The 13,579-nt window shown below is 43.8% G+C and overlaps 1 protein-coding gene across 1 annotated transcript in view; it reads left to right on the top strand.

Moving 5' to 3' along the window:
- Positions 1 to 3,097: 3,097 nt before the first annotated feature.
- The window catches only part of LOC144769534 (extracellular calcium-sensing receptor-like), a 264,210-nt gene continuing 253,728 nt past the window's right edge, over positions 3,098 to 13,579 (top strand). The window contains exons 1-3 of the mRNA XM_078653677.1: positions 3,098 to 3,355; positions 3,839 to 3,991; positions 6,380 to 7,219. Coding sequence (XP_078509803.1) covers positions 3,098 to 3,355; positions 3,839 to 3,991; positions 6,380 to 7,219 — 1,251 coding nt within the window. The remainder of the gene's footprint in view (positions 3,356 to 3,838; positions 3,992 to 6,379; positions 7,220 to 13,579) is intronic.

The raw sequence follows: 13,579 nt of genomic DNA, 5'->3' as shown, positions 1-13,579 counted from the left end.
CGTATATATCTTATGCAACTAGCAACCAATTACAAAGTCAATAGTCCAACTTGTAGGCATGATCAGGGCTTTAAGAGGGCGGGGTCTCACCGGTGCTGAGCACTTACAGTTTTTTAAAGGGGGCCTCGAAACTGGTCTCTAACGGGCTCTGTTATATGCCCTGGCACAGGCAGTCCGTTTTTTCCCAGACTGCAGTGACAGCAGGCACATCGATATGCGCTTTCTCACACTGCTCACTTCTCACAAGTAGAGAAGTTAGGGCATGACGTCATGCCTGGTGAGCCTTGTAGGTAGGGTGACCAGGAGTCCCAGATTTGTCTGGACCGTCCCGGTTTTCCAACAGTTGTCCCGGCAAATTTCGAGAAAAGTGGCTCATATCCCGTTTTTTTGAGAGGGTGAAATAAAAACAGTGAGAGGCATGTTTTTTGGTGTTCCAAAACAGGGCTAGTAAGCAACTGTTATAAGTAAGCAGTTTAATTAACAGTCATGATGCTTGTTTTAAAAATTATATTTTATTTATTTTCTTAGTGCCTGTTCTGTGTTTTTATGAGGATGAGGACTGTCATTATTTGCCACTTTATTGATATAAATTTGTGGTCCTTCCTCTATTTTTGCAAAATGTCCAGTTTTTTGGGCCGCACGCTCTAGTCACCCTACTTGTAGATGATGGGAAATACTTTAAAGAGAGTCATTTTCTCTCTGGATTTCCCTTCTCTTGTTGAAACTCAGGAGCAGCATCATTGTTGTGGTGCCACCAGGGCTTTAAGTTGAAGCCTTTTCAATATTACACACAAGCCATAGTTGCTGCTTATTTATCTTATGCAACTAACAACCATTGACAAAGCCGATAGTCCTGACTTGTAGGAATTATGTTACTTGTTGTATCATATATCTGGATGCAGTGACAGTAACAGCAAAATACAAGTCGGGCGGTACACTATGCGAAGTTTAGACTTTTAGCTTATGTGGCTTAAGCCAGGGCCTTAATTACACTGGCCACGCACCTTTGCGAGACCCCCAGGTTTTTTCATCCCACTTAAAGCCCTGGGTATGAGGTTTCTTGTTGTATCATATATATGGAAGCAATGACAGAAACAGTAAAATACAAGTAGGGCGGCACACTATGCAAAACACAGAAAGGTTTAAATCACCCCACAGCTGCGCTCTATTAAGTAGAGAAATTCAGCCAGTGTACAAACACGACGTGTGCTTTTCACGCCGTGTTTGTAGAGTTGCTGCATTTCTTTTCTTGACAGAGCTGGGCTGCGGGGCGATTGTGGGGCTTTGTGAAAGATTTCAGGTTAATCACAGCACCCGCCTGGAGCTGTATTTAAAATGACAACTTTAACAAAGTCACACAATCACCCCGCAGCCCAGCTCTGTTAAGAAAAGAAATGCAGCAACTCTACAAACACAAGGTGTGCTTTTCACGTCGTGTTTGTAGAGTTGCTGCATTTCTTTTCTTAACCAAGCTGGGCTGCGGGGCGATTGTGGGGCTTTGTGAAAGATTTCAGGTTAATCACAGCACCCGCCTGGAGCTGTATTTAAAATGACAACTTTAACAAAGTCACACAATCACCCCGCAGCCCAGGTCTGTTAAGAAGAAAAATTCAGCAAGTTTACAAACACGACCTGTGCTTTTTACGCCCTGTTTGTAGACTTGCTGAATTTCTTTACACAATAGATCTCAGCTGCAGGGTGATACGCACATTGTGTGCTAATTGCAGCTTGTGACGGCGCTGCAATTAATATGAATACTTTAAACAAAAGCACACAGTAGGCACCGCAGCCAGGCTCTACAAGAAACACCCGGTTTTCGCGCAGCTCGCTTTTTACAAGCAGCTGCGCAAATGTTAATTGATGTGCTGTGTGTGTGCGCACTCCACACACAGCACTGCACGCTTCATGCAACAGAGGTGCGCACCCGTCCAGCCGCGCACGTTATTGAGAACAGTGGTCAGGGGTCCTTGTATGACCCCCTTAGCAGGCCTAGGCGGTCAGGGTGTTTCTTGTTTTTCATCTTTGTTTTATTGCTTTCTTGTGACTCGGTTATCGAGTCACAAGATGTCTGCCAATACTTCCTGGTTTGGAGTGTTGGCAGCCAATTAGAAAGAAGCTTGTGCTTGAGAAGAGTCGCAACTCATCCTTGGTGCTCAGATATTGATATTTTTTCTTTTTTTAATTTCTATGGAACTACTAAATGGATTCACCCTATTTAAAATAAGGGCGCTTTCTGAACCAAGAGCTACCTTTTTGCCAAGTTTGGTGTAATTCGGTTCAGCAGTTCGGGCTGTAGCCTGTTCCAAAAATTCCTATGGAAATTAGCATAGGAAAATACGCTTTGGGACCCTATTTTTTCTCAGCCCCTGCTTGACAAATCACCCCAAAACTTTCAGGACAGGAGCTGACCGGAGCGCCTCACCAGTTTTGAAAATTTTGCAAACATTTGTCAAATGCCCTAAAGATATTGGCAAATCAAAAAACGCTTTTCCTATGGATAATACATATATATTTTCAATGATAATGCATTTAAAATGTTTAAAAGTGTAAATAATGTAAAACAAAAATGCATCTTACTTAAATCCGATATGTGTTTATTATATATATAGATATATTCATTGTTATCAATTCAAATATATAAAACAATGAATATAATATAAAATAAACATATTTAATAATTCTGTTACACTATATATATGCATATATTATATCTCTATATAAATACAAACACATAAATATGTATTTCTGTGTTTATATAGGTATATATTAATATATAGTATTAAATAGTGGAATATATTTCATTTATAATATATTAAATGTATATAATGTATATAATAAAAAATTTAACATTTAGTACTTTAACTGCTACTTATAATAAAATATTTTTGGTCACTTTGGATGATATTAGTGCCAACGATATTTTTTCTGATGTTTTTGTACTTGCCATTACTAGTACAGAAGCACAATACTGTGTTAAACAATATTCTTGTCAATGATATTGTTTACCATGCTGCTACATCTTTTCCGGGTACAAACTAATACTTCTCTGCTCTCTGTTTCCAGGTTTTATGACTTGTTTTACCGCATCGCACTAGGTATGATATTCACGATTGAGGAGATAAACCAGAATGCAACTCTTCTTCCTAACATCAAACTGGGATTTTTTATTTATGATTCATGTGACACAGTTGCAAAGGCTCTAGAAAGCACGGTTCATCTTCTCACCTCATCGGAGAAGGCCATTCCCAATTTCCAATGTCATTTCCAACAGCCAGTAACAGCTATTGTCGGGGATGACAAATCCAAGGTGTCCATTGCCATGGGCAGACTGTTGGGTCTCCAGAGGATTCCACAAGTAGGTATTCTCTTCATTATCTATGATGTCAAATTCTTGGATCATTCCTGAATTAAAAGATTCTACTTGCTGGAACTTGTACAGCACAAGCCAAAAGGCAGATAAGCGCTGTCATATGCAAGCGTACCATCAACAAGTGACAGGAAAGGTAGCTGGATTATATGAGCAGAAGCGTACTGTAGCTGCACTGCAGCATCGTTGTTGCGGTCCTGATGTATGTGGGAATGTTATACCAAATCTTTGATGCATACATGATAACGGCCTGCTGTCTTGTTTTACACTTATTTGTCTCCAGTCTGGTGGCGTCCTGGCTGTAGATGTGACTAGAGCCACTGGAGATGGTGGGCACGTCTGGAAGATAAGAGGAGGATGTGGTTGTGACAGCTTTGTAAATAATGCAGCTGGTTTTGAAGATATTGTGACTTGGCAGAGGAGTCAATAGAGGTCAATCATAATGGGGATGATGTGATCATATTACTTCAGGCCTTGGATGAGATGTTCTGTGGAGTGTTAGATGCCTTCAGGGTGTGTCAATGTGTAGTATCGGAGGTCATGAAGCAAGGCTTTACCACCAACCAGATGCAAGACTATGAGGACTTCAACTGCAGTTCTGAAGCCACTTTCTGGAAGAAACAGGTTTGCTTTCTTTAGAGGAAAGAGCTGGTACCCAGACATCTTACTTTATAGGCAGGGCTTGGGGTTGGTGAGGGTGATGATGGTGTCTAGGATGAATACAAGGGACTTGGCATTTGGGGAAAGTTATTTGAAGGTAGGGTTCAAGGCATTTATACAGATTTATATAGTTTCTTGCTTTCTGGTCTTGGCAAATAACAGGAATTCTGTCTTGTGGGGGTTGTGCTTCAGGTTGACACTGAACAGCTACAGCTGGATGGAGTGTAGGCAGAGTTTGAGGTGTTGGATTACAGTATTGGAGAGACTTTCAAGTAGAATTGTGCATAATGAGCACATTGTCAAATGTTGGTGCTATTATTTGTATAATAGTGCCAAAATGCTTGGTGTAGTAGATGAATATGAAAGGGGAAAGTTAAGGATTTTAGGGCAGTCCACAAGTGAATCGATTTTTGGGGACTTAGAGGTGCCCATGATAAAGAAGTGGTGTGGATTTTAAAGGTATGAGGGGGACTAGTAAAAGACATTGCCAGTACATATCAAATGACTCAGCTTGTTTCTCCTTAACCACAAAACTACTATTATAATAGTCCATTTCTACAAACGAATATGTATATTTCAGGCATGTATCTTCTTAAGATACTATACATTATGAGTTCCTATTGAATGTCTTAAGTTGCTATTATTTGGACTTGTATATTAGGCGTTATCTCAAAGTTCATAGCATTTGCCATTAACTACTGTGGAAGTATAGCTATTCAAAGTTCCGAAGTATTTAGAGTTTGGCCTTCTGAGCTCAGGAAGTGGAATATCTCATAAATAGTAGCGATGACCTGTAAACAGCTTAAACTACATCAGTGCTTTTTGCTGTCAGGATTTTGTTTCCGTTTTTTTATGTTGTCAGGTTTTCTTAACAATATGAAATTAGTCATAAATAAATGAACAGCATCATAAAGACTGTCAAGGCCACCATAACCCAAATTAAGATAATCAGATCTTTATTAAATAAATATGTGTTATTGGTGTTAGGAGTCCTAACTTTACTACTCCTAAACTGAGGAAAATCCAAACTTTAAGACTTTCGGTATTCACAGAAGGCATTTAGGAGCCCTAAAGTTAGGAGACCTAACTTTACTACATCTAAACTGAGAAAAATCCTAACTTTAAGACTTTTGGTATTCAAAGAAGGCATTTAGGAGTCCTAAAGTTAGGACTCCTAACTTCTGTGAATACCGAAATGAGTAAGTGCCTTCTGCGAATACCAAAATGAGAAAGTGCCTTCTCTGAATATCAAAATGGTAGTAAGTTTAGGATTTTGTCTTAAGTTAGTTCTGTGAATCGGGCCCTAAGACAGGAACCAGCATATAATTACCCTCATGCAATGGGGAATTAGATCATCCAGAAAGGGATTCGGAAGATCACCTGCCCTCTGCAACTAAAAAAAAAGAAAAAGAACCTCAGACAAATAGACTTCATGTAAGCAGACACGCAGACCTCAGGCAAAAAGATCTCAAGTAAGCAGGGCACACTCAGTAAAAATGTGGAAATTATTTAAAGAATCATAGACTGATTTATCTAATTCCTCTTTCATCCTCTCTACACAATTATTGAACCCATTAGCTGTGCAAAGAAAAAACTATTTAAAACAAAAAAGTCAAATGTGTAGGTTAGGAAGAATAACAAGTTTAAAATTAGACACATTACAAAAAGTTAGCAATGAAACTGAGATGTAAGGGCCCTGTAACTCTCGAAGCACCTCTAGTTCCACGTTCAAGAAGTTGGTACAAAGTGATTCACAAGAAAATGTAAATGGTATAGAATAATAAAATGCATAGAAGAAGGTAGACAGAGGTCAAGTACCAAGACTGCTTGCAAAGAAGGAATCAATCTCTTACAGCTGCTTACAGCTTTCAATACATCTAGATGAACATACACAAAACAGCAGCACTTCCACGGATCCCATAATTCCAATAGGGCTGGTAAACGCTTTTAGAATGAAAAGGGACCCGTTATAAGGCCCATAGAGTTTCACTTGCAAGTGAAACGTAGCCCCTAACTTTAATCTGGTGCTGGAGGTAAAATCTGCCATTAATTGCAAAATAGTTACTGTAAAGAATAAAAATGCCACCTCTGAAAAAAAGAATCATCAATGTTTAAGGTTTCAAACTATTTCTGTTTCTATTTTTTATTTATTATTTTAAAAACTGCAACGTAATATACCATAGAATCATGTTGAACAGTTATTTTAATTGTAATTTGATTACTTCTGCTTGGCTGCAGAAGATTCAGTTAACACTGTGACTGAATGATACGGCTTTCATTCTAGTCCTGAAGCTGAATTAACAATATTTTTGATTTGCATTTCAATATTAATATGCCTCTCTTAATTTGCAGATCAGCTATGGTTCATCTGTGAATGTTTTAAGTGATAAGATACAGTTTCCTTCATTCCTGAGGACTACACCGAGTGATGAGTTTCAGTCTTACGGCCTTGCCAAACTGATCAGCCACTATGGATGGACCTGGGTGGGGATCTTGGCGGAAGACACTGACTATGGTGAACAAGGGGCCCATGTTTTGATTGAGGAGTTGGAGAATGCTAATGTGTGCATTGATTTTCTAGCAGTCATTCCCACCTTCATGTCATCTCCCAGAGTCAGCCATATTGTAAAGACGATATCTGAATCATCAGCTAAGATCATTGTTGTCTTCTCTTCAGATGTAGTCTTCTTCCCAGTTATGGAGGAGATCGTAAAAAACAACATCACTGGTAAGATATGGATTGGTAGTGATGCTTGGTCTTCTTCACAGCTGTTAAACCAGCAAGCATTCTTGGGCATAATGCATGGAAGTCTTGGCTTTGATTTCAGAAGTGGTGAGATGCCAGGGTTTGAAGAGTTTTTATTCAACCTTAACCCACTGAAATTACCAGAGGATATTTTTATCCAGAGATTCTGGGAGCAAACATTTAAATGTCAATGGGCAAGTCATGGGACGCGTACCACGCAGAATAATAAATCCCAGGAGCCAGACAATTGGTGCACGGGACATGAGAAATTGAAAGATTTAACTCTTCTGTTCGTAGACATGAGTAATTTAAGAGTCACCTACAATGTGTATAATGCCATTTATGCCGTTGCGCATGCATTGAGGGAAATGAGCTCCTGCGTACCTGGAAAAGGGCCCTTCAAGAACACAACATGTGGAGATATCAAGAACTTCCAACCCTGGCAGGTAATCATGTGCTGAGCAGAATTTAAGTAATTTTTCACCATTACAATAACCACTGAATTAATTGTTGAAGCTAAAGGTACATCCAATTTCAATAGTCTTCAAATTGGAAATGGTTTGTGATAATTTATGGCACTTTATAAAAGTGCCTTCATATTTGCCAATAGAATGTTAGTTATGCTTTAGGCCATTAGTGCCCTTTGATACTACGTATATAAAAAACGAATATTATGGTTTTCAAGGCTGTTGTGCGAGTTATAAATTATGGTCATAATCATTACTTGCGAATTGCAGGCGTTTTTCGGTTTTAATTTGTAACGTTAGCTGGACTTTTGGGGCGAATGTTTAGGTGATTTTTTTTAGGTTTTTTATTCCTACGCTAAGGTGTTATAACAATGGCAACCATATCTTTACTTTAACTTTTGGTTTATTAAGCACTTTTTGTGGTTTTGTTTGTGTATACTCAATCCTGTGCAGGCAGCCAACCCCTCTGAGCATTATCTGTGCAATAGCAGTTGGCCACAGGGCCCGGTCTAAGATCTTTGTTTTTTGGTATTTTGTTAGATATTTATTTGATTGAATCTTGGGGTTCAAAATCGGATCCACCGGTTCAGGGTGAGCTTCCCTTTTCTTGTGGACCCATGCAGGCTTCACTTGCTGGTGTGACATCCTTGAATCTGGATTTATCAGGCCCGATGTACAACCCTCTGTAGATGGCCAACCCTTTGGCCGTATGCCACCAGGGTTGGCAGCAGAGCCTAATCAGAGGCAAAGCTCCACACCCAACCCATGAGCCAACTTCGGTTCTTACCTACGCAGATGATTCTCAAATTTTGTTTACTTATGAAAAAGATGAGCCATTCAACGAAAGTCAAATACATTTGTTTTTTTTGTTTTTTTGAATCTTGTGAGGATTTTAACTCAATTAGCAAGCAGTCTTGTTTCATAAGCAACCCAACAGTACTTAACCATATAACATCCCCCCCATCTAACATCCCAGGTTTCAGATCAGACTCCAGCAAATGCCGTATTCAAGTGTGCTTCCAGAGAGGTACATAGAATGACACAAAGGGCGTGTCTCAATATCACACCGTGAAGACGGTAAAGCTATGAACCGTCCGTGCTACTCCATCAACAATCTTTGCAAGGGTAAACCACTCTCATGTCACACTCATTCATCTGAGGCCATCCTCCACACCAGCCTTGATCTAGGGGCTCCCCTCCGCCGCCGTCCTGGACAACATGTACATTGTATACGGACCCCACACATCCCTAGGTCGTGAGGCTTCTGGCAATTCCTCATAGTAGCAGGTCAGTTGATCACGACAATACGCCATGTCTTGCAACCATAGCTTGACAGCAGGTGCTCGCCTCCCGCCCCACGTCACAGCCACTCTTCGCTTGGCTACTTGCAATGCCAACACTATCAGACGCCTAGCTCCAACAGACAATCCAGAAGCAATACCCAACAAGCACAACCGCGGTTCAGCAGTCTCCTCTACGGAAGTCATCTCAGTCAGTGCCTTCGTCACCGCAATCCAGAACTCGTATACCTTAGCACAGCCCCACGCCAAGTGTATGAAGTCAGCATTTTCTGCACCAGATCTCACACATCCGGAGTGATCCCGAAGTCCATATCTCAACAGTTGTGCAGGTGTGTAATACCATTGCTGTAAATATTTATAGTGAATGTGCCGGAAATTCCCATTGGCCGCAAACCCACCCGTCCCAGAACAGCATTCAGTCCATTCCTCATCAGTCAGTGGATCCGGCAAACATGCGTCCCATCTCGCTTTCGCCAATACCCCACCCCCGCCCTCATCCTCCTGCGAGGCACGATATAAGCGCGAAAGCAGTTTCACACGATTCGTAGAGGTATACAGTAACTGTAAGGCACCTAACACTGGGGGTTCATCCGGGAAGGAGGGATATAAGTCCCGCAGCGCAGTGCGTAGCCTAACATAAAGGAACGTGGCCATAGTGGGATTAGTCGTGCTATCCAACAGAGTCTGCAGTTGAATGAACTTGGCATTAGGAAACACATGCCCCATGTTATGTATGCCAGCCCCTTGGAGAAGCAGGAGCGCTCCCACTTCGCTGGTGACCGAGACCTCGGTGTGATATAGCAGCGGCATATCCGGGGCATACAACGGCAATCTATCCGACCTTTTGCCCAATTCTTGCCAAGCACGGTGTGTGCAGCGTACCGTGTCCTCCTCCCCCTTCTCAAACACAGAGTACCGATTTACTAACATGGCCTTCAGTGGCCGCGGAGTGACTGCACTAGCTTCGAGCGCTACATGTGGTGTATATGGCGGTGCCGACATCCAATAAGAAGCAAAGTGAGCCTGCGCGCAGAGATAGTACAGTTTCATATCCGGTACTGCAAAAGCCCCAAGTTCGTACGGCTTCGTTAGAACATCCCATCTCACCCGCGCCTTCTTACCGGCCCAGGCCAGCGTGATGAGTAACGATTACAGTTGTGCAAAAAAGTGTGACGTCAGGATGATGGGTACATTGACAAAATAGTACAGAAATTTAGGTAGCACCACCATTTTGATGATGGATACCCTATCCGCAAATGATAGCGGAAGCCTAATCCATATTTGCACCTGGTCTTCCAATTTCGAGACCGCCACTCCGTAATTGGTCCGGAGGACTTCAGTACAATCCCTGTGCACCCAGATTCCCAGATAGCGCACCGGTTCTACTGCCCATTCCAATGGAAATTCTAACGGGAAGGGCCTGGTGGCGTCAGTAAGGGGCAGCAGAATGGATTTATTCCAATTTATCGAGAGACCAGAAAAAAGTTCAAACCGTATGAACTCCCTCAATACTCTCTCTAGATGCTGAGCTGGGTCTCTGATATACAGCACCATGTCATCCGCGTACATGGATACTGCAAATGACCTTAGCGGAAACCTTAACGCTGCGGCAGCATACCTTTGCCGCAAAATGCAGGCCCGTGGTTCCAGCATAAGGGCAAAAAGCAGGGGCGAAAGAGGGCACCCCTGCCGAGTTCCCCTTTGAATACGGAACGTCGCCGACACGTGTCCATTAATCCTCACCCGCGCCATCGGTTTTGTGTACAACAAAGTTATTAAGGACGTGAAAAAGTATGGCACACCCATCCGGTGCAGCACCGCTAGCATATATCTCCAGGCCACAGAGTCGAATGCCTTGGCTGCATCCAGTAGTACCACCACCGCAGGAAGTTCCGGTTTGAGAAGGTGCAGAATCGCGAACAAAGCCCGTAGGTTGTGAGCAGTGGAGCGGAGGGGAACAAAACCAGACTGGTCAGGCAGGACCATCACCGGTAGAATAATTCTCAGACGTGTCGCCAGCACTTTAGCTGTGATCTTGACGTCTGTGTTGATCAGAGACAATGGTCTATATGATTCGCATAGGTTAGGCGGCTTGCCTGGCTTCAGCAGCGCCACCAATAGCGCCTCCCTCATTGTGGCCGGTAGCTGTCCCCGTTCCAACGAGTCCTCCAGGACAGCCGCCAGTCGCGGCAACAACAAATATGCGTATTCTTTATAAAATTCTGACGGTAGACCATCTGTGCCAGCCGCTTTGCCATTGGGCAGAGCAGAAATCGCATCCCGAAACTCCTCTTCCGTGATATGATGCATTAAAAAATCTTGCTGCCCCTTGGACAGCCAAACTAGAGCGATATCGTCCAAGTATTGTGCCAATTCCTCCTCGTCAGCCGTGTTCCTGAAACTATACATCTGCTCATAGTATTGCGAAAAGCAATCTAGAATACCCGCAGCACTGGTGACAGTGTCGCCCTCATGTAATATTTCCTGAACTCCGCAATGCCTCGCCCATGGTTCTCTAATTCTATCAGTTAGCCCCCGTCCCGCGCGCCCCCCTTCACTGTAGTAACGCGCCTTGGAACGCTTGGACAGAAAATTAATCTCCTGGTCAGCTAGTTCGTTATAAGCAGTGACTTTCTCTCGAATCTCTGCTAGCCTAGCATCCATAGAGACGTGTTCCTGCTGTCGTTCCAATGTCAATAGTTCTTCCTCCAGTTTACTCATAGAGTTCCTCAACGATTTAAGCACCCCAGATTGCATACCGATGCACGCACCTCTAATCGTAACTTTGAACGCCTCCCATACTGTGCCCATACTCTCCACGGATCCCACATTCCTATCAAAAAATTCTTCAATACAGGTTCTTAAGTCCTCCCGCAGCACCAGATCATGCAGCATCCCCGGGTTTAAGCGCCATGAAAATGGTGCCGGAGTGTGTGACGGCCAGTCCACCTCCATTAGCATTGGAGCATGATCTGATAGGGTCCTGGGTAAATGGTTGCTGCACTTGACCCATCCACTGACATCTCGGGTAACCAGCCAATAATCCAATCTCGACCAAGTGTCATGGGCAGATGTATAGCAAGTGCCCTCTCGCACGCCCGGATGTTCCAACCGCCACACATCCACCAATCCAAAGTCACGCATTCCATCACACACCGCATCTGCCGCTTTCCTATGTACAGTCGGCCTCTCATCCTTTTTATCCAGCATCTTGTCTAATGTCACATTCCAATCACCTCCACATACAATAGCCGACGGCGGAAGGGCATACACCTTGTTCCACAGATCAACATAAAAATCTGCATCGTCCACATTCGGACCATAGATATTCACCAACGTTATTAATGTGCCGTACAGTTTCCCTTGTAGAATAATGTATCTGCCCTCTTTATCAACCTCTTTATACATCAAATCAAACTGCACATTTTTCTTGATTAAAATCATGACCCCTCGTGCATAAGATGAGTAATCCGTTGCCACTCGCACTCCCGCCCATTGCTTAGCCACGGCTTCAATTGCTTTCCCCCGGAGGTGTGTCTCCTGAAGAAAGACCACCTGCGCCCCATGTTTAGAAAGAAAGGACAGCATTTGTCTAGATTTCTGCGGCCTGTTCAGACCTCGCACATTCCATGTTATCCAACAGAGCTGCCCACTCCTAGCCATAAAGTCCGTACATGTCAGATTCCATCAGCCTGCACACATAGCCCACCCCCCAACGGTAAATGTCAATCCAGGAGCAACACAGCAAACAGTGAATTATATTCATCATCCGGAGAGTATCACGTAGCATCTATCCTTATTACGAAAGCACAGCCCTCCCCGTCGCCCAGACCGACACATAGTAACGTATCCATCTGAAACCTTTGAACTTCCCCCATCCTCCCTCCACCCACTTCAGCTCCCCCAACCTGCCAAAGCCTTCCCCGACCCCCCAACCTCCCAACCAAAAGCCCTATTCGGAGCATATCTTGGGGAACTCCCATAAGCGGGGGCGTAGAGGTGCCCAAATTCCACCACCTAGTGTAGTAGAAGAGGATCGGAATAGATAGTCAACCCTCCACCCCAGGGGACCCAGCCCCACGGCCCATAATACAAAATGGAAGACAACCGCTGTAAATCCGGTAATAGTCCCTGGAGTCAATCGCAGCCACCCAGCAGTAATCATAACTTCGCAATGTCAGACAGTGACCATACCCACGTTCCATCCCTCCGACAAAGGAGCCAGATTGACGCACACCCAGCCTTATTCCAGCGGGTGAACATCATGAAGCACCATAAACAAATACAATGACAGCTCACTCAAACGTCATATCCCTTTAACCAGTGTACAAAGAATCATCCCAGTACGCTCTTCCAGTCCGGGCTTCGCCTGCAAACAGCAATCACGCAGGTCTCAACATCCAAACTCAAAAACAGTGTTCATCTATGTGGTCAACTCCGCCGCAGCATACTAGACAACAGGCAATGTCTGTGCCGTCCACAGACATCCGATCACTCAGCCTCTTCCAGAATGTCTTCTTCCCTGTTCTGCTCCGCATTTGCGTCTCTTTTTCTTTTCTTTTGCTTTTTCGCATAGTCCATAGCCGCCTTGGACGAGGTGAAGATTTTATTATCGGACGGTGGACCAATCCGAAGTCTGGCGGGATAGAGCATTGCGTACGGGACGTCTTCGGCCCTGAGAAGTTGCTTCACAGCCTGAAATTCTTTTCTCGCCGTTTGCACCGCCACAGTAAAATCGGGATAGAACTCCAGTTTACTGCCTTGCCAGTCTATGGTGCCCTTCTCTCGCGCCATCCGAAGGATCACATCCCTGTCCTAATAATTCAATATTCGGGCAATAACTGGTCGCGGTGCCGCCCCAGGCACCGGTCTCTTAGCAAGAGAATGGTGCGCTCGTTCCACTATGAACACACGAGATAGTTGTTCAGCACCAAAAATGTCAGTGATCAGCCGTTCCATGAAGTCTTCCATGCGACCTACATTCGTGGACTCGGGCAGGCCCGTGACGCGGATGTTGTTGCGTCTGGACCTCCCTTCC

This window comes from Lissotriton helveticus, chromosome 7 (assembly GCF_964261635.1).
Source record: "Lissotriton helveticus chromosome 7, aLisHel1.1, whole genome shotgun sequence".
Lineage (NCBI taxonomy): Eukaryota > Metazoa > Chordata > Amphibia > Caudata > Salamandridae > Lissotriton > Lissotriton helveticus.
The sequence above is the reverse complement of the archived record's forward strand: the minus strand, read 5'-3'. Positions and strand labels throughout refer to the sequence as shown.